The sequence below is a fragment of the Aspergillus vadensis genome (assembly GCF_003184925.1).
Source record: "Aspergillus vadensis CBS 113365 unplaced genomic scaffold BO88scaffold_5, whole genome shotgun sequence".
In the NCBI taxonomy this organism is placed as follows: domain Eukaryota; kingdom Fungi; phylum Ascomycota; class Eurotiomycetes; order Eurotiales; family Aspergillaceae; genus Aspergillus; species Aspergillus vadensis.
Genome location: NW_020292043.1, coordinates 1,304,535 through 1,324,309, shown reverse-complemented (window position 1 = coordinate 1,324,309; position 19,775 = coordinate 1,304,535). Strand labels below are relative to the sequence as shown.

The window sequence follows — 19,775 nt, the reverse complement described above, 5'->3', positions numbered from 1 at the left end:
GTCGATCATGTCCCGTAGTTGAGCTTTGACTTCTCTGGTACCCCTAGGTTGTATACCTCGGTGATATATGCTCATTTTGTTGGTGTTACACCGTTACGATATGCTGAACCTCCTCATCTCACCAGACTAGCGAATCCCCTTGTTCTTAAAATGACTAACTCTCCAGGATAGAAGATTATTGCCTTCCTAACTTAAAGGGAAAAAAACACCTGTTCAGAGGTGGTTGTCCTGTGACATGGATATTGACGATTGAAATGAGTCAAGCAGTGAAGAGGCCACATGTACCGAAAGTGCTCTGTATACTATTACGTCAGTGAGATAACGCAAAAGGGTGGAAGGAATTGCCAATCAGAATCACTAATCCGGTAGATTCTATTATGTAAAAGGATGCAAGGGTTTCTGATGCGTTGTACCACATATCTGCACGGACCATGGCGGTCGAGGCGGAGTGAACTGCACCACGTCATGAGGCTTATGCATGGTGTATAGATGAAAGGCCTTCAGATAAAAGAGACGGAAAAGGGAACATCAAGATATCACCCTTACTAGTTCAGGTAACCTGTTTGGCATTCTCGATATCACCAGCTATATATGATCTATAACATAAATTAAATAGTGTTCAGTATGCGTTCTGTGTTGCGAAGCTTTTTACCGCCAATACCCTTTGATGGGTTACTGCTTCACGCTGCATTTTTCACGAGTATTCAGGTTTTTCATATGGGAGGGTGGTCCTGTATGCTAAATGTCATACTAGCCACTCTCGTCTCCACTTTGGCAATAGCACCCATCGGTCTTCTGGGCTTTCTTCTCCTCGTCTCATTTACTTCGCGTCAAATTAGATGCCTGTCAAAGCACGACCAGACGGTCATAGGGAGGCCTCTCCTTTTCCCTGCCACGCTTAACCATACTCGCCTATCACCAATCAAAAACAAATTCACCTTCAATGTCTTATTTGTCGGGATACCGATAGGACTCAGCTGCCGATTCGGACGACTGCTTTCTATTGATGCGGAAGATGTGGATGAGAATAATTGCAGTGAGGGATCCCTAGTTCTAGCTTGGTTGGGCTCCCTCTTTTCCAGCTGGTTTAGTTTTGACTCGGCAAGATACCTCCACCGTGGAGATGGCACACTCAGCTTACAGATCAAGTTACGTAAATTCCTGAAGGAGCATGTATGCCGTCTGATGTTTCGAGACTGAGAGCTAAGCTGACATGCATTCAGAACGAAGACCCTGACAAATGGCCTTACGCGTATATGCTGAGCGTACCGCGGTTTTTGTGGTGGGAACGGAGCGTGGTGACATGGTGGTATCTATATTCACCTAGCAAGGAATTAGATGCGGTCATTATGGAGATCAACAACTCATTTGATGAGAAAAGAAACGTCTTGTTCAGGGTACAACGTACGAACACACCTGGAAGCCCAGCAGGGAACCGTCAACAACCCGCGGACCTTAAGGAGGAGTACTTAGATAAGGGCAGAAGGGTATGTTCGCTGAACCCGCAACGTGACACTTACGCCTACAAAGCGACCTGGAAGAAAGAGATCTTCGCCAGTCCATTCGAAAAGGTCGGAGAAACCGTATCTAGCACGTTCATGGATCCTGTAGCGCCTGCATCATGGTTAGCAAACCGGTCTCTCTCAAACACGACCACTCTAGACCCCTCTGGAACTCCTCGAATGATAGCCAGGGTTAGGTGCAAGGTACCACCCATCGACCCGAGCCACGCATCGTCTTTCCAGATCTTCCGTCTCCTCTTGACATGGACTGTGAATATCACTTTGACAACACCGAGGATCCTCTTTATAGCTATTCGGCTTCACATCATGAACCTTATGAGGATGATGGACCGACCGGACATACGGCCTGGGAGCGAGCCAAGGCGTGGGACAAATGGGGAAAGGAAAGATGCTTCTCTCAGAATCCTACATGATATTTTTGGGCTAAATACTAACCTATTCAATAGGGCGCTAGAAAACTTCTTCCGAGAATACCTCAAACACATCGTTGCCTCTAATCCAGGGAACTTGGAAGTCACATACATACCTTGCAAGTCAGTGTCGAAAACCATAACTTGTCTGAGATCTACACAATACTCGGAAGACAGCCATCCCATGCAGTTGAAATTCGAGATTATGGATCCAGCCTTCTATTCCCGAATCGCCAATTCTCCGAACGCATGCACTGCTATGGCAAAGGAAACGAAGCCTGGAAGGTCACCTGCTGATGCATTATCCTCCCCTGTCATTGCTTCCGATATACCTCTATTTGTACAGCTATTAGATGTGACCATCAAAGAGATCAGGAATTACGATAAAGCCAGCTTCGGACTGTCGTCACTCATATTCTCTCTTCGTCGTTGGTTGACTCCCTCGTTCATGGATTTCTTTGTTTGCAATATCCTCCCGCCCCATATCCAAGAGGACTACATTTCGTGTTTAATACAACTATGGGTGGAGAAACTGACGTGGAACCTGCTGAGTCCTCATCAGATATACAGCGTGATCAGGGCTGCAGTGCTGCAGTGGGTTATTTGTTGGATGCTGTGCCGCATGGTATGACAGATTTGATGCTTAGCAATAGAAAGTGATCCAGAGACGTATCAGGATGAGTGTTGCCTGTTTGCTCCTATTTTCCCTACAGCCTAGGCGATTGGACATTTTACGCTCCGATGACTATGAAAAGCATTCCTCAATCATCAATGCGATAGACTGGTGAAGATATCACAAGAAGCAAGCTAAGAATACCTGGGCCTCTGGTAAGGCAAAATCTGTCGCATACATTCAAAACGACTGTCACGCGTGAGCTCATGCCATGTTGTGGAAGGGAGGGGTGCGCCAATCCGTACACTTTAGAAGTCTTTTTGTTCTCTGCAAGGGGGGGCACAGTAGAAATGCGCCTCCTACATACAACCCCACGAGAAATGATTCTTTGAGGTGAGTAAGGTTGCTGCAAAAAGTAAACACGAGAAATATGACTTAGGATCTTCGCTACAGTAGGCGTTTTCGCTGAAGGTTCCGCATCATATACCAACACGAACAAATAATCACCATCCTTACAAGCACAAGTGTCGGCCAAAATACAAGTCCACTATTTCAAGCATGAATACCCAAGAACAACGCAAAGGGTATGGGTGTAAGCAGGTCAATACACCCTATGGCTCTTGGAAAGATAGGGTCAAGACTATTGTCAGAGGAAATCGACCAGGTAGTCATCCAATTTCGCGCACAAAATAACAGCCTTGGGAGAAGCATAGTAACCCAGAATATTTTTTCATTCATTAAACTGTGTAAGCTCCGAGTCGTAGTTGCTGAAGGTCAAAGCGGCGAGTAGGCACTCGGGCACTATGAAGACGGGGACAGCACTGGCGAGCCGAAGGTCCGGGATGCCTGGGTGAATATTTGAGAATCAGGCTGATTTGACTCTTAATTTCAGCTGAGTAAAAAACATACAATGTCTCCAATATCATGAAATACACTCGCTGCTCCAGTCTTGTTTTAGTAAGTCATATAATGAGTGTGAACTCTCTCTGCATCACACCATGGTGCTGTCGGGGGATATAACTTGAATCTGCGAGGCTGATCAAGAGGAAATTCGCTACAAAGCCTCCGCAGCTATTGACGCAATATTGCCATCTCTTGCATGTAAGGCTAGCTTCAAGCCGCAAATAGGAATTCGGTAATTCCTCAGAGGCAGTTCTAGCATGTAAAATGAAGTAAATTAAGAAGAATCATTATAAGTCGCGAAATGCGGAAGAGGACCTTACAAGACTCAAGTCAGTGTGATATATGACGTCTATATACGGCGTCTTTCGTGGTTGGAATGTGCACAATCTATGCAGAATAGATGTTTGGTGCCTAACATGGCGTAGATGATATAATGGTTCATTGCTCATGAACAGCTCTTGTTACAGTACAATTACAGCTCAAATCAGATGATCCCCTTTGCCGAAGCTGCATCCTTGCTTCCTCGGCAGATATTTTGTATTGTCCCACGGTACACTTGGCGTATTCCTACTTCTGACATAATCCATTCCCCTTCAGACACTCTCCCGCAGAAAAGCTCCTATTAGCATCTTCTTTACACACGCAGTGCCTCAGCCGATACTATTCTAACGAAGAATTCTATGGTCTTCACATACATCACATCAATACCCTATGCAAGCGATATAATATGGTAGCGCGGGTATGCGTTGTTCGAACACGGGAAGGAGAGATCTTCTGTACCTAAGCTAAACTAACAATCCTTACGAACTCTGTATCACAAAACTTCATCTTGTCATACTCTCTACCCAGATTGCATTTTGCAGGATATGACCAATGGAACTAGACATCTCGAGTGCAGAACCGCTCTTCTGCAAATTTATTTTCCACTCCAATTCATTCTTGGAAGCTTTTGCTACCACTTGATTTTTGTTCATTTGTCTTTCACAAAAGACTAGTGTTAATTGTGGACATTGATAATGAATACTCTTGTATATGCCTTTGCGTTTGGGATCTTATCTCTCTATATCGTCAGGCTTGGCCACCTCCGAAAGCGAGGGGCACGTCCACTGCCCCCGGGGCCTAAGGGTCTGCCGCTGGTTGGTGATATACACGATCTTCCGCCTCAGGGGAGTAGAGAATGGGAGCACTGGTTAAGGCATAAAGATATCTACGGTATGTCGATATCGTTCAAGCTTTGGCTCCTTTTATAAAAGCTGAATTACCAGGCCCTATCAGCTCTGTGTCGACGCCGGGAACCACGTTGATCATTATCAACGATGCCAAGGTTGCGATTGATCTTCTGGAAAAGCGATCGGCGAAATACTCATCCCGACCTCGCATGATATTTGGCTCTGAATTGTAAGTTCTGAATCGTGATCATTCTACAATCTAGTAAATTGCGCTGAGAATTCCATTCCGGGATAGGGCGGGATGGGAGCGTATGGTCACAATGAAGCGCAATCCTGTCCATGTTCGGGGACAGCGCAGGCGGATCCACCAGTTTCTAGGTTCAGCTAATGCCCTCTCATCGTTTTACACCCAGCAGGATATTGAAGCTCGGCGATTTCTTCTTCGGGCTCTCCAATCCCCTGAGCGACTCGTGGATCATATCAGAAGGTATATATGATGCCCGTCTAATCCAGTACCACGATGCTCACAGATAGAAACAGCCAAACAGGAGCTACCATCTTGAAAATTGTCTACGGGTATACCACGCAACCTCACGGCCGTGATCCTCTTGTTGATCTTGCTGATACATCGACGGAGCAATTTGGAAAAGCTCATACGCCAGGGACATGGCTTGTGGATAGTTTCCCTCTATGTATGTACCAGACTCTCAGCACCAACAGAACCTCCTAATCCTTCTCACAGTGAGATACCTTCCGGAATGGTTTCCTGGGGCCGGATTCCAAAGTAAAGCCCGCGAATGGAGATCCACGTTGGATAAACTGGCTGAGCAACCGTATGTGTTTGTCCAACAACAAATGAAGAACGGGATGTGCCAGCCATCCTACGTTTCCAAGCACCTCACCCAGGCGGGAACCGACATCGATTCAGAGGAGGAAATGGAAATCAAATGGTCGGCAGCAACACTGTACGGGGCTGGTGCAGATACGGTCAGTACATCTTCAATGAACCATATGATGAAAAGGTTTACATTCAAGGTCTGACTGACCTATATAGACTGTATCCGCCATATCATCATTTTTCCTGGCCATGGCCCTCTTCCCTACCGTCCAAACCAAAGCACAAGAAGAACTTGACGAGGTTGTAGGGATTAACCTCCCAACACCAGAAGACCGCACAAACCTACCATATATCAACGCAGTCATCAAAGAAGTCCTCCGGTGGAACCCTGTCACTCCTCTTGGCGTTGCACATGCTTCCACGAAGGAAGATGTATATGAAGGTTATCTGATTCCAAAGGATGCAACGATTGTCCCAAATATATGGTGAGCTGTCTAGTATCTATAATTAGTTTTCCATTCTCATCTGGAGTTCTAGGGCTTTTCTACATGATCCCGAAGTCTACTCAGACCCGATGACGTTCAACCCTGAAAGATTTCTGAATACTGAGACCCATCACGCAGAGAACGATCCCCATAATCTTGCTTTTGGATTCGGTCGTAGAATATGTCCCGGTCGTGGATTTGCTGACTCTACCATTTTTCTTACTGTCGTGCGGTCGTTGCAGGCTTTCCGGATTGGCAAGCCTGTCAAAGATGGAAGGGAGATCGAACCCGCTGTGGATTATCTGCCGGGAGTAATCAGCCACCCTAAGGCTTTTGCAATCTCAATTACACTACGGAGTAAAGAGCATGAATCATTTATTCGTTCTATTGAGATAGAACATCCGTGGGAGAAAGGGGATACTGTCATGGTCTGACATACTTCGTTTTTCAGTTATATATCTTAGGATTTATATTTGGTTATTATCATCTTTCACCTCCAAACGCTCGGGAGCTTCATCATAACCGTCAATAATCTGGTAGTAATGATACAAGCTTACGATACTTACCCTGTGGACATCATTCTTCGGATTGCCGTTATCTAGCAAATACAAAATTCCGATTCTGTTTCATGGGATGGCGGGATTGATTCATAATTTACTTCATTAATTGGGCAGGACCGGATGCCGTAAGCACTGAACTCGTCGCACTATAACCCGCCCTGCAAGTAAGCAAAACAGGATGTTGCGCAAGATTTCAGAAAGGGAAATGGGACTTGCCACCATGTGACTACTATTCCATGCAGCCCCCCAGTTACGATACTCCGGGAATGCGAGGGGGTAAAAGCAGTGAGACACGCAAGGCAAGATTATGACGACATTAGTGATTTACATAAGAGAAGATAGTCTGCATGAGCTGTGTACCTAGGCACTAGAGGCCTGAAATGGCATTCTTGCATAGGGATCTTCGTGGGCACCAGTCTGCCAATGCAGAATGGACAAGGCCAGTGTCTTACCAGATACCCCCAGTATCCCCGTTTCAGTTTTTACACTGAATTATTGTTCTTTCCAATGGTATCTGAAACAAACTATCATGGCTCATCTTCTACATGGAACAGCCTTCATCACTGGAGCAGGCTCGGGTAGGACGGCAGCATTACGTGAATCTACCAGCGAAGCTGAAGTAAAAACAGGCATCGGAGCCGGCGTGGCTCGTAAATTCATTCAGAACGGAGTATCCAAGCTAGCGTTGGTCGACATCAATTCTTCCAATCTTCAGAACGTCTCCGAGTCGCTGAAACAAACATCTCCTTATGTGGAGCTGCTAACAGCATCTGTTGACGTGACGAACGAAGCACAAGTCAACAATGCCGTCCAGAAGGCCGCCACCAAGTTCGGTCGCGTGGATATTGGAGTTAATTGTGCTGGAGTTGGTGACCCAGGAAAGCCCACACATCAATCATCCCTAAGGGACTGGCAGCGGACAGTTGATATCAACCAGACGGGTGTGTGGATGTCGCAGAGGGCACTTCTTCAGCAGATGCTCGCTCAGACGTATGGGATAATCATAGCTGCATGGGTATAGGTGCCAGTTCTAATAATGTACAGGTCGTGTGGTACTCGACGTGGTCGCGGGGTTATTGTTAACGTCTGCTCCACGCTGGGCATTACTGCCTCCGCTACGGGTATACCTTTTCCTGCATATATATCTTCGAAACACGGTAAGCTTTCCAGAGTCCATGATATACTTTGCTCATGGCTTATGCGAATCTATAGGCGTGATGGGACTTACGAAAATGGTTCTAATACCTATACAATAGTTACTATTCAACTGAGCTGATTAATGGCGTAGGATGCCAAGTACTACGCCCCGAGTGGAATCCGCATAAATGCCGTCTGCCCAGGGTAAGTAAGTCAAGTCTCTTTTGCTGCTCCCCTTGCAGTCCTCTGAAGAGTATACAGGTTTGTGCATACGCCAATGATATCGGATGCAGTAGACTCGGGAGTCTTTAAGAAAGAAGTAGAAAGTACACCAATAGGGAGAGTAGCCGATGTGGAGGAGATCACGGACTCGATTTTATTCCTGGCCTCGCCTATGAGCAGCTATGTCTATGGAGCAGGCCTAGTTGTTGACGGGGGATATGGGCTTTAGTTACAAAGATGACATCGGTTAGCACATTGGCTTTTCCATTACTTCTAGAACTTTATTCCTGCGCCCTGGGACTCTCGCTGCTCATTTCTTCACCATCAATTGTAAGATATTGTCATCTTGATGACTCAATACTATGCTCCTCAACATCTGAAAATTCTCTTGGTAAGCATCATGGATCACAGTCCCGCTAGTCCGAATCATAATACCAGCTAAATATATCTCATACTTACCGGGTAGTAAGTCTCCCATTCTGCAATCCTGCCTTGGAACACCATATAGCCCAGAACGGCCCAAACCACACACCCACCAATAATAAACTCCTATTACAATTCTTCACCAGTCAGCCCTCGTCGCTCAACGGCCGTGCGTCAAGTGACAGACGCCCCGTCAGTGCACTAATGCATCTGAGCGGGTCGTCAGACGGCACAACTGTCTTGCTTGAGGGGGAAACCATGCATGGGCGTTTTAGTGACACCAAACTGTGGCCATCCAACAACTAGCGTGACGATATTGCTCCTACCACTGTCCATATTAGACTTCCCCACTACCATAATGGGCCTTTCTCAACCCGCCCGAAGCACAAACTAATGCAAGGCTGTCGTTGCAACGTAACCGAGACTTCTGTAACCCCCTCATGAGGCGAGTAGTGTTGAAGGAATATCCTTGCTCGTGTAATCGAGAGGGGAAGAGTCTATTTAACAGTGGTATATAAGAATAGTACCACCTTAAGATATAAGCATAACCCTCTCCCCGCCCAACTCTCCAGTCTGATACCTTTCACCCTCTACCTGTACATCCATCCACACCACCACAATGCCCACCATCCTCCTCACCTTCCTCGCCCTCTTCACCCTCCGCCTCCTCTACGAATACAAACGCGACCGCAACCTCCCCCCCGGTCCACGCCGCCTCCCCCTAATCGGCAACCTGCACCAAGCCCCTCAAACCCTCCCATGGCGAGTCTTCGACCAATGGAGCAAAACCTACGGGCCTATAATGTCCGCCCAATTCGGGCGCCAAACCCTCATCCTCATAACCTCACCCACCATCGCGCGCGATCTTCTCGACAAACGCGGCAGCATTTACGCCGACCGCCCAGACCTCGTCATGGCGAATAACATCACCAAGGGCCTGCACATGCTCATCCGGCAATACGATGACTGGTTACGACTTCACCAGCGACTGGATGCCCCGTTGCTTAGTCCCCGCGCGTCGAATACATACCACCCCATACAGGATTTGGAAAGTAAGCAGCTGATGTTCGACTTGCTGCGGTCGAATGACTTCGATGCGCATTTCGAGAGATATAGTGGGAGTTTGATGTTCGCGTTGGCGTACGGGTTCCGGCTTCTCTCGCCAAAGGGGCAGGAGTTGCGCGATATGCGGACCATTCAGGGGAATTTTACCTACGCGGCGAGAGTGGGAACGTGGATTGTGGATGCGATTCCGGTGTTGAATTACTTGCCGGCGGCGGTGGCGCCGTGGAAGAGGCTGGCGGAGAAGTTGTTTCGGCTGGAGGCGAGTGTGCATACAAGACATCTGGAGAAGGGGTTGAGTAGTGAGGCGTGGAATTGGTCGAAGGAGTTTTCGGCGTCGAAGCATGCGGAGGGGATGCCGCGGATGGATTTGGCGTATAATTTGGGGATTTTGGTGGATGCGGGGTTTGAGACGACGTGGGCGGTGATGAAGATCTTTGTGTTGGCGATTCGGACGGATCCGCGGTTTGTGGCGGTCGCAAGGAAGGAGTTGGATGAGGTGGTGGGTGAGGATAGGATGCCGACGTTTGAGGATCAAGAGAAGTTGGTGTATGTGCAAGCAGTTGTGGATGAGACGTTGCGGTGGAGGTCGATGGCTCCGGGTGGGATACCGCATGCTGCAAGGAAGGAAGATACTTATATGGGGTATCGGATTCCGAAGGGGGCGACGGTGATTCCGTTGTTCTGGTCGATGTGTCTGACTGATGAGCCGTGGGATGATCCGCTGGAGTTTCGGCCGGAGAGGTGGTTCGAGGCGACTGGGAAGGAGGATGGTCGGTTTCGCAATTTCTTTGGATATGGACGGCGGATATGCACAGGTCGGCATATTGCGAGAAATTCGTTGTTCTTACTAATGGCTAGGATTCTTTGGGCATTTGATATTCAGGCGCCGCTGGGAGATGATGGGAAACCAGTCCCGGTGGATGATATGGCGTTTGATTCAGCTTTTGTGTCGACACCGGAACCATTCGAGGCGCTGTTTGTGCCGCGCAGTGAGAAGGCCAAGGCGATCGTAGAGCGGGAGTGGAATGACACAGAGAAGAACATGGCGGTGTTGATGGATAAGGTGCGGGAGAGCCAGCGGGCGCTTGGGCTGGATATTAGGGCGTGAATAAGGGGATTCGGCCAAGAAAATAGTATAGCATTAGGTATATGGTATTAAGTATGTACGATGAAGATGTAGCCTCTATGCAACATAGTATGTATGTGTAGCACTTATCGATCCAGCAGTCCGATCCGTTTGGCCACCCAGGCGAATATAACTGTTAGTCCTAGAATGAAACCTAGGATGCTGAACCACCAAGTGAGTGAGTTGTCCCCATCATGCGTCTTCCCTGGCACTCTGACATTCATTCCAAACAAACCCGTGATGAACTGCATCGGCACGAGAATAGATGCAAGAACCGTTAGCTTGCTGAGTGCCGACGCAATACCATTGCGCATGCGTCCGGAATCGAAGTGAACCTGGGTGAGGTACTTGGACTGCAATCGCGAGAGCATCTGCTCGGCCTGCTCAAGGTTGGCAATCATGGTAACGACGTGGTCACAGATGTCACTTAGATACAGGGCAACCTGCGATGACGAGGTGTCGGAGATATCGCAGTGCCGCGCAAAGGACCGGATGACGTCGATCTTGTCATGCAGTGGCTGACGAATATTCATGACCTCCTTGCGCAGTTTGAAGATACGCTGCAAGGCGAGTCCCATGTCGTCAGGCCGAGTAATGGAGACGGAGTCTTCCACTGTTACAACACCAGTTTCGACACGACTGATGAACGGGGCAAAGCCGTCAACAATGTCATCGCTGTCAAGCGTCAGCAAACATTACCGTAACAGAGCTAAGGTAGTAGTGGCTTACATCAGGGCATAGCAAATCCAATCGCTGGTCAACAGCAGATGACTGCTGTGCTCCTTGATACGCTGTCGCACATGGCCAGTGTGCAGACTGGGGTCGAAACTGAAGCTGAGAACGCCGCCCCGGAACACCACGGCGTAGAGGTTGTGCGAGACGATGCGTACGCCAGTGTCCGTCTCGAGTCGGCGCGGCGGTCGCAAAGAGAGAAAGTAGTAGTGACCGAAAAGTTCGATCTTTTCTCTGGTTTCACGGGTTTTAATATCCTCCGTAGTCAGGGGGTGGAGGTTGAAGAATCGCGCTAAAGCTTCAATGTCTTCTTCCGCTGGAGCCGTGATATCAAGCCACCATAGGCCACTGTGGGCCCCTGTCTCCAGAAGGAGGTCAAAGGGCTTATACACAGAGCACAAATCCTCGATACTGGAAGCCTCAATCGAGGTATTTAGCTGGGAGGTGAAGAAGTTGATGCGACTGACCGCTGCCGGCCGGGGCTTCTCCAGCCGGGAGTCGGGGATCGAATCAGATGACATGATTGCAGCCAGCGGGGCGGGCTCCATCCCTGGGCGGGGAAGGCCGGATTGAAGATTATGGGCACAGCTGGAATGGAGAAGACATCAACGGGGATCCCAAGGGGGAAGCGCAGCGCATCCTGACGATTTGTGTGTGCGATGGATGAAGCCCGGTGATGCGATGAAAGACAGGGAGAGAAGAAAAGTCGAGCCGGAGCCGTGGCGGTGCACCTGCCATCCCGCCTGTGGGCCAATCAGAACGGGATCAGGCCATCCACGTGTTACCGCCCGGTCAGTCTTTCTTGAAAGTTGATCAACACCCTTGACACTTCACAGTCCATATCTCTGATCTATCAACTGTGCAAAAATCATCTAAAAATAACCGAGGCTCTAGAGGTCCTTCCTCGCCCTCTCGGAAGCTGGCCAATCAGAGAGGCGGGTCGCCATCTCCTCCGCATTGCCGCATTCGTCATAAACAGCACGTGACAACCAGCTGGACAGGAAATCATTTAAACGAACTGGTGATATCAAGTGAGTCTACTATACTATGGCATATTTCTAGTAGAGGTGCTCTCTGTGCATTTACCCTTGAAGTTTCGACTTCCCGAGCATGATGAATGCAAAGTATTTTCCCATTATACCTAACTCGTATATGTCGACGTCATTGCCAGAACGACGGTCGTTATCAGCCAGCTAATCCAAATTATCGTGATCAATGCCCATGTTCCGTCCCATTTCAAGTACAACGCCAAACCTGAACGCCACAATGAGATATATCAACTTAGGGTTTCATCGTGGTCTGGCCGCATGCCCCACCCAGCCAATACCGCGTCAGCAGCTGCACAGCATCTGTGTTCTTCCGCGTGAAATCATACAACTTCGAAGCACGGATGTTAAGCATCGCTCCATCAAAATCGGCCTCTAGAACACGGGCATGACGGGGGCCCATGAGGGAAAGAACCAGCATCTACAAGACCAGGATTAGTAGAAGCTTTTAATGGCATCTGTCAGAGAAAGACTGTACCGGAGCAATAATATGCAGTCGCAGTGTGTTGCTTCTTAGACGGGCCCTCATGATGTCTGTAATTGTCATGATTTCTCCACGGAGTAGTCTACCATCACCAATAGCATCATTTTCCACGATTGCCTTGATGTGGGGCAAGTTCTCGTCTGGGTAATCAGTCACCGAAACAGCATACCAGTTAAACTTCCCACACTCCAGTAATTGGCCGAACTTGAAATCCCCAATTCTAGGATGATATAGTCAGAGAGCCAGCTAACATACCGGAACAGTGGGGAAAGAAGTCACATACTCTCGGTACACACCATACGGAGGATTTTGGGGATACTCGCGCTTGGCAGACCCTCTGCAGTCATGGAAGTGGTCAAAGAGGAAGAGCTCCAACGCACGAGTGTCCCACATGATATTATCCGGGGTCAGCTCAATCTGAAGAAATTCGTCTTCCTCAACTGGAAGAGGCAGCTCCTCTTCGTACGGTCTGAAGAAAGACGGCCGGTCCTTGGCACCCTCGAGGGACAAAGGGAAGTGGCGGATACCAGCCGCCTTCAGGTCGCTTGGTTCGACATGCATATTTGGTGTTTGCTTGATGCGCTCCTCAACCTTGGCCAGAGCATGCCGCCGAGCTTGTCGCTCAAGAAGAAGCTGTTGATCAGACATGTAGACTGAGTCCTAAAAAGGTGATGATGAGAAAGGAAGAAAGGGGGATAACAATGGAAGATGAGAAAGGGCGGAGAGGGAAGGAGGGAACTTTAAAAACGGCAGGTAAACTTGCAACGGGATTGGGTGGAACACTGGCTGCCTGGCGGACGGCTCTTCTGCCTAAGGCATACAGCCTCGTCGGGCAAGTTGCCCACAGTACTTCTCTCCGAGTGGCTGCAGCTACGCGCCAGGAATAGTGATAGGGTTTCAAATAGCAGCAGAGCGAACTCATGTGTCTAATGTCCCATTGGTTATGACTATCTTGTGCGAACGACTAATGTTAAAAAGGGGCATTGGCGCGAGACATAGCAGAACGCCCAACATGATTCTACAAATTCGCCAAAGCCCACAAGGCTGCTTCATAATTAGAGAAAGGGTCGACGTACTAGCTTAATACGTCACAACTAAATACCACCAATTGTAGAACAAGCTTTCATTGTTCTGGGAATGCTCAAGGACGCTGTTGAAATAGAATGGGGGTGGGGCGCAACCTTCGGTGGTCAGATGAGCTAATACGTACCCACGCCTGTACCAAGCGCCCTATCTTCCTGCCACCTAGCACTAGCTAGCCTGGAAAGTTCATTGTATTAATCAAGTCCTTCGTTCTCTCTAGAAAGGCAAGATGAGATAAGCGTTGCGATTGGCTGGCCCAAGCGCCTGAGCGCCTTGGTCCTATCATTAGCGTACCCTCTCGCTGCTCCTCGATGCCCGTGTCTTTCCTGTGTGAATCAATACAAGGCGGCTCCCTTGCATCCATTTTACATCTCTCTGGGCACATACGTATCATTAGCCTATGTCGGAGTCCAGATCGAGATTTGACATGATACAGTGATAGGCAGCAGCGGTCATAGCCTCCCCTTCACTGGTATCCATGCGCTAAATGAAACCACTGACCTCCACGGCGGCGGTAACTAGCCGCTGGACCCTTCAGCCGCTCCATCCCCCGTCTTCCACTGGTTGCCTTGCTACTAAGCCGGTTAAGATGCTTCTGTGCTATATGAGCGTGTCATTGCATTGGGTGGTCACGCAAGAATGGGCGCGTAGTAGTGAGCACACCCTCGCTGGAATCGTCTATGTCGGCCTTGTGATCTTGCCATATAAGTTAAGGCAGATATGACTGTCAGGAAACCTGCCTAGTTCCCATCATCATTAACTCTCACGTACACAGCAGACATGGCTAGCAAAGACCGTCTTCCGAGAAACGAGACTGAGTGGAGGGAGTGGGCCGCTTCGCATGAGGTGTCTAACTCAACTATCCATGATGCTCCGCTCACGTCTGGATCGAATATCAACCACCAGCAATACCTTCTACTTCATGTTCTTTGGAAGACCTCCATGGCCAGGCAACTAAAACTGGAAGAGTTTGGCCTCAAGGAATGGAAACAGAAGGCGGACAAACTTCTGGCAACACTTCAATCCTGGGATCGCTACCACCAGAGCTTCACCAGCAACGCTATCCTTGAGGGAACATTCGCCTTGGCTAAAAAGTACCAGTCTGAAGCCTCGGGGTCCCTTGATGAGAGGTTTCGTCCGGATGTGGCATTTACTCCTGTTGCCCATCGCACGCGTGGCAAAATGGGTGGATTAGAGCGGAAAATGAGGGAGATACAGCTTCAGACCCCGACTAAGTCTACGGGAACGATACCAAACACACCAGGCGAAGAAACGCCCTTCAATTCACCAGGACCGAGTGAGATCTCGAATCAAATGTATCCCCAAACTGAAGATGAGCAGATTGTAAATTCAGCACTTGTGGACTTCTTGAATGCTCTGAGCATACACTTTCCTGAAGCATGCGACTGGACTCTACATCGGAAATCTTTCAAGGCAGATTTCGAACATGCGTCGTATGAAGCACGAACGGATGGCTATCTAAAGGGAGGGCCTCCTGGGAAGGCGCGGGCATTGATTGAAGTAAAGCCAATGCTAAGGGAGAAAAAGCGAATTCCAATCTGCATGCAGGAGGCTGCTCAGATGGTGGCTTGGATCAAATCAGATCCTGATTCTACTGGTGTATTGAATCTGCCGGGTCGGTAAGTATCTAGCGTCTTCCTCGGCATCATGTCTGCCACTTCGGTCGCTCACTAGCATTAGTCGTCTCCATGTTTCACAGGACCGTCATCTTATTTATCTCATTTTTGCGGAGTATGATGACGCCTATATTCAGTATCTCAACAACACGCTGCCCCCCGGGCCGTCCCCGTTTCTCAGGATGCGTGAATTCGGGCCCTGGAATACGCTGAATCGAAGTGACATGGTCAGTCTTGGTGGAATTCTACTGGCGATTGCCTTACGTGCATATGCAGATGCCAAATCGAACAACTGACAAGCGAAAGTCTGATTGAGTACTGGAAGGATAACCTCTGATCAACGGCAGAGGTACGAGTGTGCTGCAGAAAGCATTCAAGCAGTCGTCGTTCTCACATCTTATCAATCTTGACAACGGCTACCAACGTGAAAATTGCGAGCTTCAGGTCGTTCCCACATCAAGGCACTCGATGCGTTCAACGAGATGTTCCTAACGTTGTCATGAAAACAGCCAGCTGCTGGGCAGTAATGCCGTTGGCCCGCGTTTCCTATTGCGTGAGATCCCACTTTGTTGTTCCTTTGTATCTTAGTACCTGATCTTATATTGTTTTGTATTCGAAGACTGTTCTTTATACTGTATCGTCATTCTTCATTTTTCGTCTTTAGCATCCATAATTCATTTTGCTTCGCAACACATATTGTCCCCATTCCCTCTTCCGGGCTCCCGGGACAATACATCTCCCAGTCCAAGGTAGACCTGCGGGGTAAACCCCACCAAACACACTGATCGTAGCAGTCTACGGGATGGATTCCGAGCGGGGGAGATACCGCCGGAACCGATTCCGTATCCATCCTCAATGCCCGCACCCCACCGGCAAAACACATTATGTAACTGGGTAAGCGCTTCTCCGGCCCTCCCACGCCACCCCAATTACCCAGCACAATGTCAGGCATAATTCCCACCACAAGTTGCCCCAGAGCAACAGCCGCATTACTATGCAGCGTCATATGCATCCAGATCCACTCCCCGGTCAGGGACTGCATTTACCCCAGACCAAACCAGACCAGACCCACCGCAGAATCCCAACTTGACTCACCGATATAAAAACACCCTTCTCACCAGCACAAAACCCATCATTCTTCACGCAATTGCACCCAGAAGCTCGTAAATATCATGATCAACATCATCATCGTCGGCGCCGGCCTCATCGGCCCCCGCCACGCCCAATCCGTCATCAACAACCCCTCCACCAATCTTCTTGCCTTGGTCGACCCCTCTCCAAGCGCTTCATCCGTGGCTAAAACCCTCAACACGCTCTACTTCCCCTCTTTATCAGCCCTCCTATCTTCTGTACCCGACATCCCGCACCCAGACGCCGCCATCATCTGCACCCCCAACCACACGCACGTCCCCGTGGCTCTCGAACTCATCAGCCACAACATCCACATCCTACTCGAGAAGCCTATCAGTGATACCATCACCACCGCGCTTCCTTTACTCCAAGCGCACCAGAAGCACCCAGACGTAAAGGTCCTCATCGGCCACCATCGGAGATTCAACCCTTACATCACCAAAACAAAGGAAATTCTCGAGTCCGGATCCCTGGGCTCCATCCTCGCTCTATCAGGCCTATGGACTCTCCACAAGCCAGCATCCTACTTCACCGGCGCTACCTCATGGAGAAGCGACAAGAACAAAGGCGGCGTGCTAAGCATCAACCTCATTCATGACGTGGATCTCCTGCACTACCTCTTCGGGCCTATTACGCGCGTCTACGCAGAGAAAACCCTACCCCAGCGCGGTGGCCCAGGTGGTAATGCAGACCACACGGCGGAAGAAGGCGCGGCAATTACATTCCGCTTTGCTAGCGGAGTGGTGGGTACCTTCGTGGTGAGTGATTGTGCGCCGTCGCCGTGGAATTTCGAGGCCGGGACGGGTGAGAATCCCCTTATCCCGAAGGTGGGTGGTGAGGGAGGAGGGTTTTATCGGGTTTTGGGAAGTCGGGGGTCGTTGAGTGTGCCGGATTTGAAGAGGTGGAGTTATGATGGGGTTGAGGGGGAGAAGGGATGGAGTGAGAAGTTGCAAGTGGAGGAGTTTGAGGTTGATGAGGGAGTGCCGTTTGATTTGCAATTGGAGCATTTTGTGCAAGTGTTGGAGGGGAGGGAGACGCCGAGGTGTGATGCTGTTGAGGGGTTGAGGGCGTTGGTGGTCGTTGATGCGGTGAAAAAGGCTATGGAGAGGGAGGAGGTGGTCAAGGTGGAGAGTGTTGAGGAGATTTTGGCTAGGAATGAGTAGCTGTTCGGAGGAAGTGAGGTGGAAAGTAGAGATGTGTTAGCCTCATTGATAGTGTGATAATAAACTAAATGGTATAAATTTCTACTTATTCGAAACAGACTGCTCAAAACTCGAATGCACCATGATCGACTGATCAGCCGTACTTCCCCTTCCCCTTTCTACCGACTCCATCGAGTGCGGCTTCCTTAGACTTGTACTCGTCGTAACATGATTCGTGAGTCCGATCTCTTCATCATCCTGCCCATCAAACGTATACTTGGTCGACAAGACACTGTGCACACGTCGACCCGCTGAAGGCGTGCCACCCCCATTGGCGATGCCGCTCCGAGACCGCCACGGTGTACTCGGATGTGTTGGCTTGCTATCCTGGCTAGAGGAGAGCTTGATATGCGCTAACCGGACCAACGGGGCGAGATGAGGCAAGCAAGCACAGACGATGGAGAGACCTGGCTCGATGGTGGACCAGATGAAGACGGGACCGAGGGTCCAGGTGACGTCGTTGCGTTTGGTGAACTCGTCGACGGAGTAGATGCGGACGATGCTGGCGACGCAGGCACTGCAAACCAATGTTATTCCTAGTGTAACTACGTTTAAAAGGTATAGAGGAGAGGAGACTTACAAACTGCCTACGGCCAGGATACCGCTAATAGCCACCTTCTTGCGACGATTCATCTGCAGTTTAGCGATCTGCGGGAAAGGAATCAACAAGACGACGATATCGTTGAGCATGTTGATTATCCCCAGCGCTAGAAAGAAAGTATCGGTGTCAATGCATGTGCCACTTGCACCACCAAACTGTTCCCAGAAGTAAGAGGCGGGTTTACACGCCGTGGCCATTGTGACGCAGATGATGATCGGGTAGGAGAGAGTGAGGAAGAAGCCTAGATATATGCCGATGCGCAGAGAAAGGTCTGCATGGGAGGCGATGAAGACACGGCGATAGAAGAAAAGGATGGAGACTTTGGAAGCGGCGCATACGGCTGAATATACCATGACGTAGATATAGAGGATCTGAAATGTCAGTGCGCGGGCTACAGTGCTATGCCTGGTGCTGCTAACCTTGAATAGTGTCATCAGCTTGGTGACGCTGATAGCCCAGACATGTTTACCGGCACCATAGAAGCCTCCTGTTCTCGTCAGTCTCAATTGTTGCAAAGCAAAAGCTTGCAATCGCTAAGTAGACCTTACCGGAGATACTCAAACCGGAAGTTGTGCAGATAAACACCTAGACACCAGGTAAAATTAGCCAACGCCTTTCAACACAAGTCGCATATGAAGAATAAGTCCACCGCACCAATGCAAGAATAATGACCCAATCATCCGTCATAAGAGAATTGCGCAAAACCCGCCGAGCAACAAAGCGCAACACAACCGAAATGACAGCCAAGCAGAGAATAAAAATCACGACCGCATTATCCTGCTGAACCCTACTATCCGTCAAATCAATATCATCCGGAGGCTCGCCGAATATAGCGACAATGGCAGGATCCACGGCCATAATGGTCCGCCGACCGCAACAACACAACAATAGTAGCGACAGGAAAAACTCACAAGCAGGTTCATTAAACCAGAAAGCAGTGGTATAAAGGCGACCAGGAATGGTCCCTACGGACGGCTGAGCATCCTGGCAGCGGGAATGGCGCATCCTAAGATCGGCCGACTAGCTTGGGGGCCGGACGAACGAACCCAATCAATAAATGCACGGATATGACAATCCTTTAAAGCGGATATTAAGACAAGCCACCGTCTCTTTAGCTCAACGCTGACAGCAGCCACAGGGACCGACAATTAGTCGCCGGCGTGGGGCCCCAAAGGCACACGACCGGGGGCGGATTCCTTCGCTTGCCCTTAGTCTCAACCGACACTCCAAGCGAACAGGCGATGCAGTAGTATCGAGCCGGAGGATGGTTGTCAGTTACTGCAACGGGATAATGTGCAACAATAGCATAAGCAGCTATAGTGGTCATGATCATGACAACCTGGAGGAGGTAGCAGTGAGCACGGCTAATCCTGTTCATCTCACTA

At 49.4% G+C, this 19,775-nt stretch overlaps 9 protein-coding genes across 9 annotated transcripts; 6 read left to right on the top strand and 3 right to left on the bottom strand.

Annotated features, from left to right (window-relative positions):
- Positions 1 to 624: 624 nt before the first annotated feature.
- Positions 625 to 2,564, top strand: BO88DRAFT_334875 (uncharacterized protein; the record flags this gene model as incomplete). The annotated part of the gene is made up of 2 exons (XM_025702824.1): positions 625 to 1,173; positions 1,224 to 2,564. The coding sequence occupies 2 exons, from the start codon at positions 625 to 627 to the stop codon at positions 2,562 to 2,564; spliced, it is 1,890 nt and encodes a 629-aa protein (XP_025565594.1).
- A 2,263-nt stretch (positions 2,565 to 4,827) lies between these two features.
- On the top strand, positions 4,828 to 6,375 carry BO88DRAFT_423614 (cytochrome P450; the record flags this gene model as incomplete). Its single annotated transcript, XM_025708662.1, has 6 exons — positions 4,828 to 4,847; positions 4,914 to 5,105; positions 5,159 to 5,310; positions 5,361 to 5,605; positions 5,673 to 5,941; positions 5,994 to 6,375. 6 exons carry the CDS (start codon positions 4,828 to 4,830, stop codon positions 6,373 to 6,375), a joined length of 1,260 nt encoding a protein of 419 aa, XP_025565593.1.
- Positions 6,376 to 7,030: 655 nt separating this feature from the next.
- Positions 7,031 to 8,089, top strand: BO88DRAFT_423613 (SDR family NAD(P)-dependent oxidoreductase; the record flags this gene model as incomplete). The annotated part of the gene is made up of 5 exons (XM_025708661.1): positions 7,031 to 7,079; positions 7,131 to 7,491; positions 7,546 to 7,672; positions 7,790 to 7,842; positions 7,900 to 8,089. The coding sequence occupies 5 exons, from the start codon at positions 7,031 to 7,033 to the stop codon at positions 8,087 to 8,089; spliced, it is 780 nt and encodes a 259-aa protein (XP_025565592.1).
- Positions 8,090 to 8,902: 813 nt separating this feature from the next.
- Positions 8,903 to 10,456, top strand: BO88DRAFT_486259 (cytochrome P450; the record flags this gene model as incomplete). The annotated part of the gene is made up of 1 exon (XM_025712411.1): positions 8,903 to 10,456. One exon carries the CDS (start codon positions 8,903 to 8,905, stop codon positions 10,454 to 10,456), a length of 1,554 nt encoding a protein of 517 aa, XP_025565591.1.
- A 3-nt stretch (positions 10,457 to 10,459) lies between these two features.
- Positions 10,460 to 11,881, bottom strand: BO88DRAFT_403116 (magnesium transporter CorA family protein). The gene is made up of 2 exons (XM_025706285.1): positions 11,204 to 11,881; positions 10,460 to 11,149 (listed from the first exon to the last, which is right to left on the bottom strand). The coding sequence occupies exons 1-2, from the start codon at positions 11,725 to 11,727 to the stop codon at positions 10,561 to 10,563; spliced, it is 1,113 nt and encodes a 370-aa protein (XP_025565590.1). The 5' UTR covers positions 11,728 to 11,881; the 3' UTR covers positions 10,460 to 10,560.
- Positions 11,882 to 12,273: 392 nt separating this feature from the next.
- Positions 12,274 to 13,430, bottom strand: BO88DRAFT_403115 (uncharacterized protein). The gene is made up of 3 exons (XM_025706284.1): positions 13,020 to 13,430; positions 12,731 to 12,956; positions 12,274 to 12,673 (listed from the first exon to the last, which is right to left on the bottom strand). Exons 1-3 carry the CDS (start codon positions 13,382 to 13,384, stop codon positions 12,488 to 12,490), a joined length of 777 nt encoding a protein of 258 aa, XP_025565589.1. The 5' UTR covers positions 13,385 to 13,430; the 3' UTR covers positions 12,274 to 12,487.
- A 1,169-nt stretch (positions 13,431 to 14,599) lies between these two features.
- BO88DRAFT_442311 (uncharacterized protein) lies at positions 14,600 to 16,044 on the top strand (the record flags this gene model as incomplete). The annotated part of the gene is made up of 2 exons (XM_025709941.1): positions 14,600 to 15,459; positions 15,521 to 16,044. The coding sequence occupies 2 exons, from the start codon at positions 14,600 to 14,602 to the stop codon at positions 15,750 to 15,752; spliced, it is 1,092 nt and encodes a 363-aa protein (XP_025565588.1). The 3' UTR covers positions 15,753 to 16,044.
- Positions 16,045 to 16,417: 373 nt separating this feature from the next.
- BO88DRAFT_486255 (Gfo/Idh/MocA family protein) lies at positions 16,418 to 17,820 on the top strand. The gene has a single exon (XM_025712410.1). The coding sequence runs from the start codon at positions 16,629 to 16,631 to the stop codon at positions 17,748 to 17,750; it is 1,122 nt and encodes a 373-aa protein (XP_025565587.1). The 5' UTR covers positions 16,418 to 16,628; the 3' UTR covers positions 17,751 to 17,820.
- Positions 17,821 to 17,831: 11 nt separating this feature from the next.
- On the bottom strand, positions 17,832 to 19,248 carry BO88DRAFT_334745 (integral membrane protein Pth11-like protein; the record flags this gene model as incomplete). Its single annotated transcript, XM_025702815.1, has 4 exons — positions 17,832 to 18,306; positions 18,370 to 18,877; positions 18,939 to 18,975; positions 19,045 to 19,248. 4 exons carry the CDS (start codon positions 19,246 to 19,248, stop codon positions 17,832 to 17,834), a joined length of 1,224 nt encoding a protein of 407 aa, XP_025565586.1.
- Positions 19,249 to 19,775: the final 527 nt, after the last annotated feature.

Bases quoted from the DNA above. Each gene is read 5' to 3' on its own strand.
- BO88DRAFT_403116 (XM_025706285.1), bottom strand. From the start codon at position 11,727: ATGTCATCTGATTCGATCCCCGACTCCCGGCTGGAGAAGCCCCGGCCG. The intron at 11,150-11,203 runs GTAAGCCACTAC...GACGCTTGACAG, and splicing joins TGGATTTGCTATGCCCTGAT to CGATGACATTGTTGACGGCT.
- BO88DRAFT_403115 (XM_025706284.1), bottom strand. From the start codon at position 13,384: ATGTCTGATCAACAGCTTCTTCTTGAGCGACAAGCTCGGCGGCATGCT. The intron at 12,957-13,019 runs GTATGTGACTTC...ATATCATCCTAG, and splicing joins CCGTATGGTGTGTACCGAGA to AATTGGGGATTTCAAGTTCG. The intron at 12,674-12,730 runs GTACAGTCTTTC...CTGGTCTTGTAG, and splicing joins GACTGCATATTATTGCTCCG to ATGCTGGTTCTTTCCCTCAT.
- BO88DRAFT_486255 (XM_025712410.1), top strand. From the start codon at position 16,629: ATGATCAACATCATCATCGTCGGCGCCGGCCTCATCGGCCCCCGCCAC.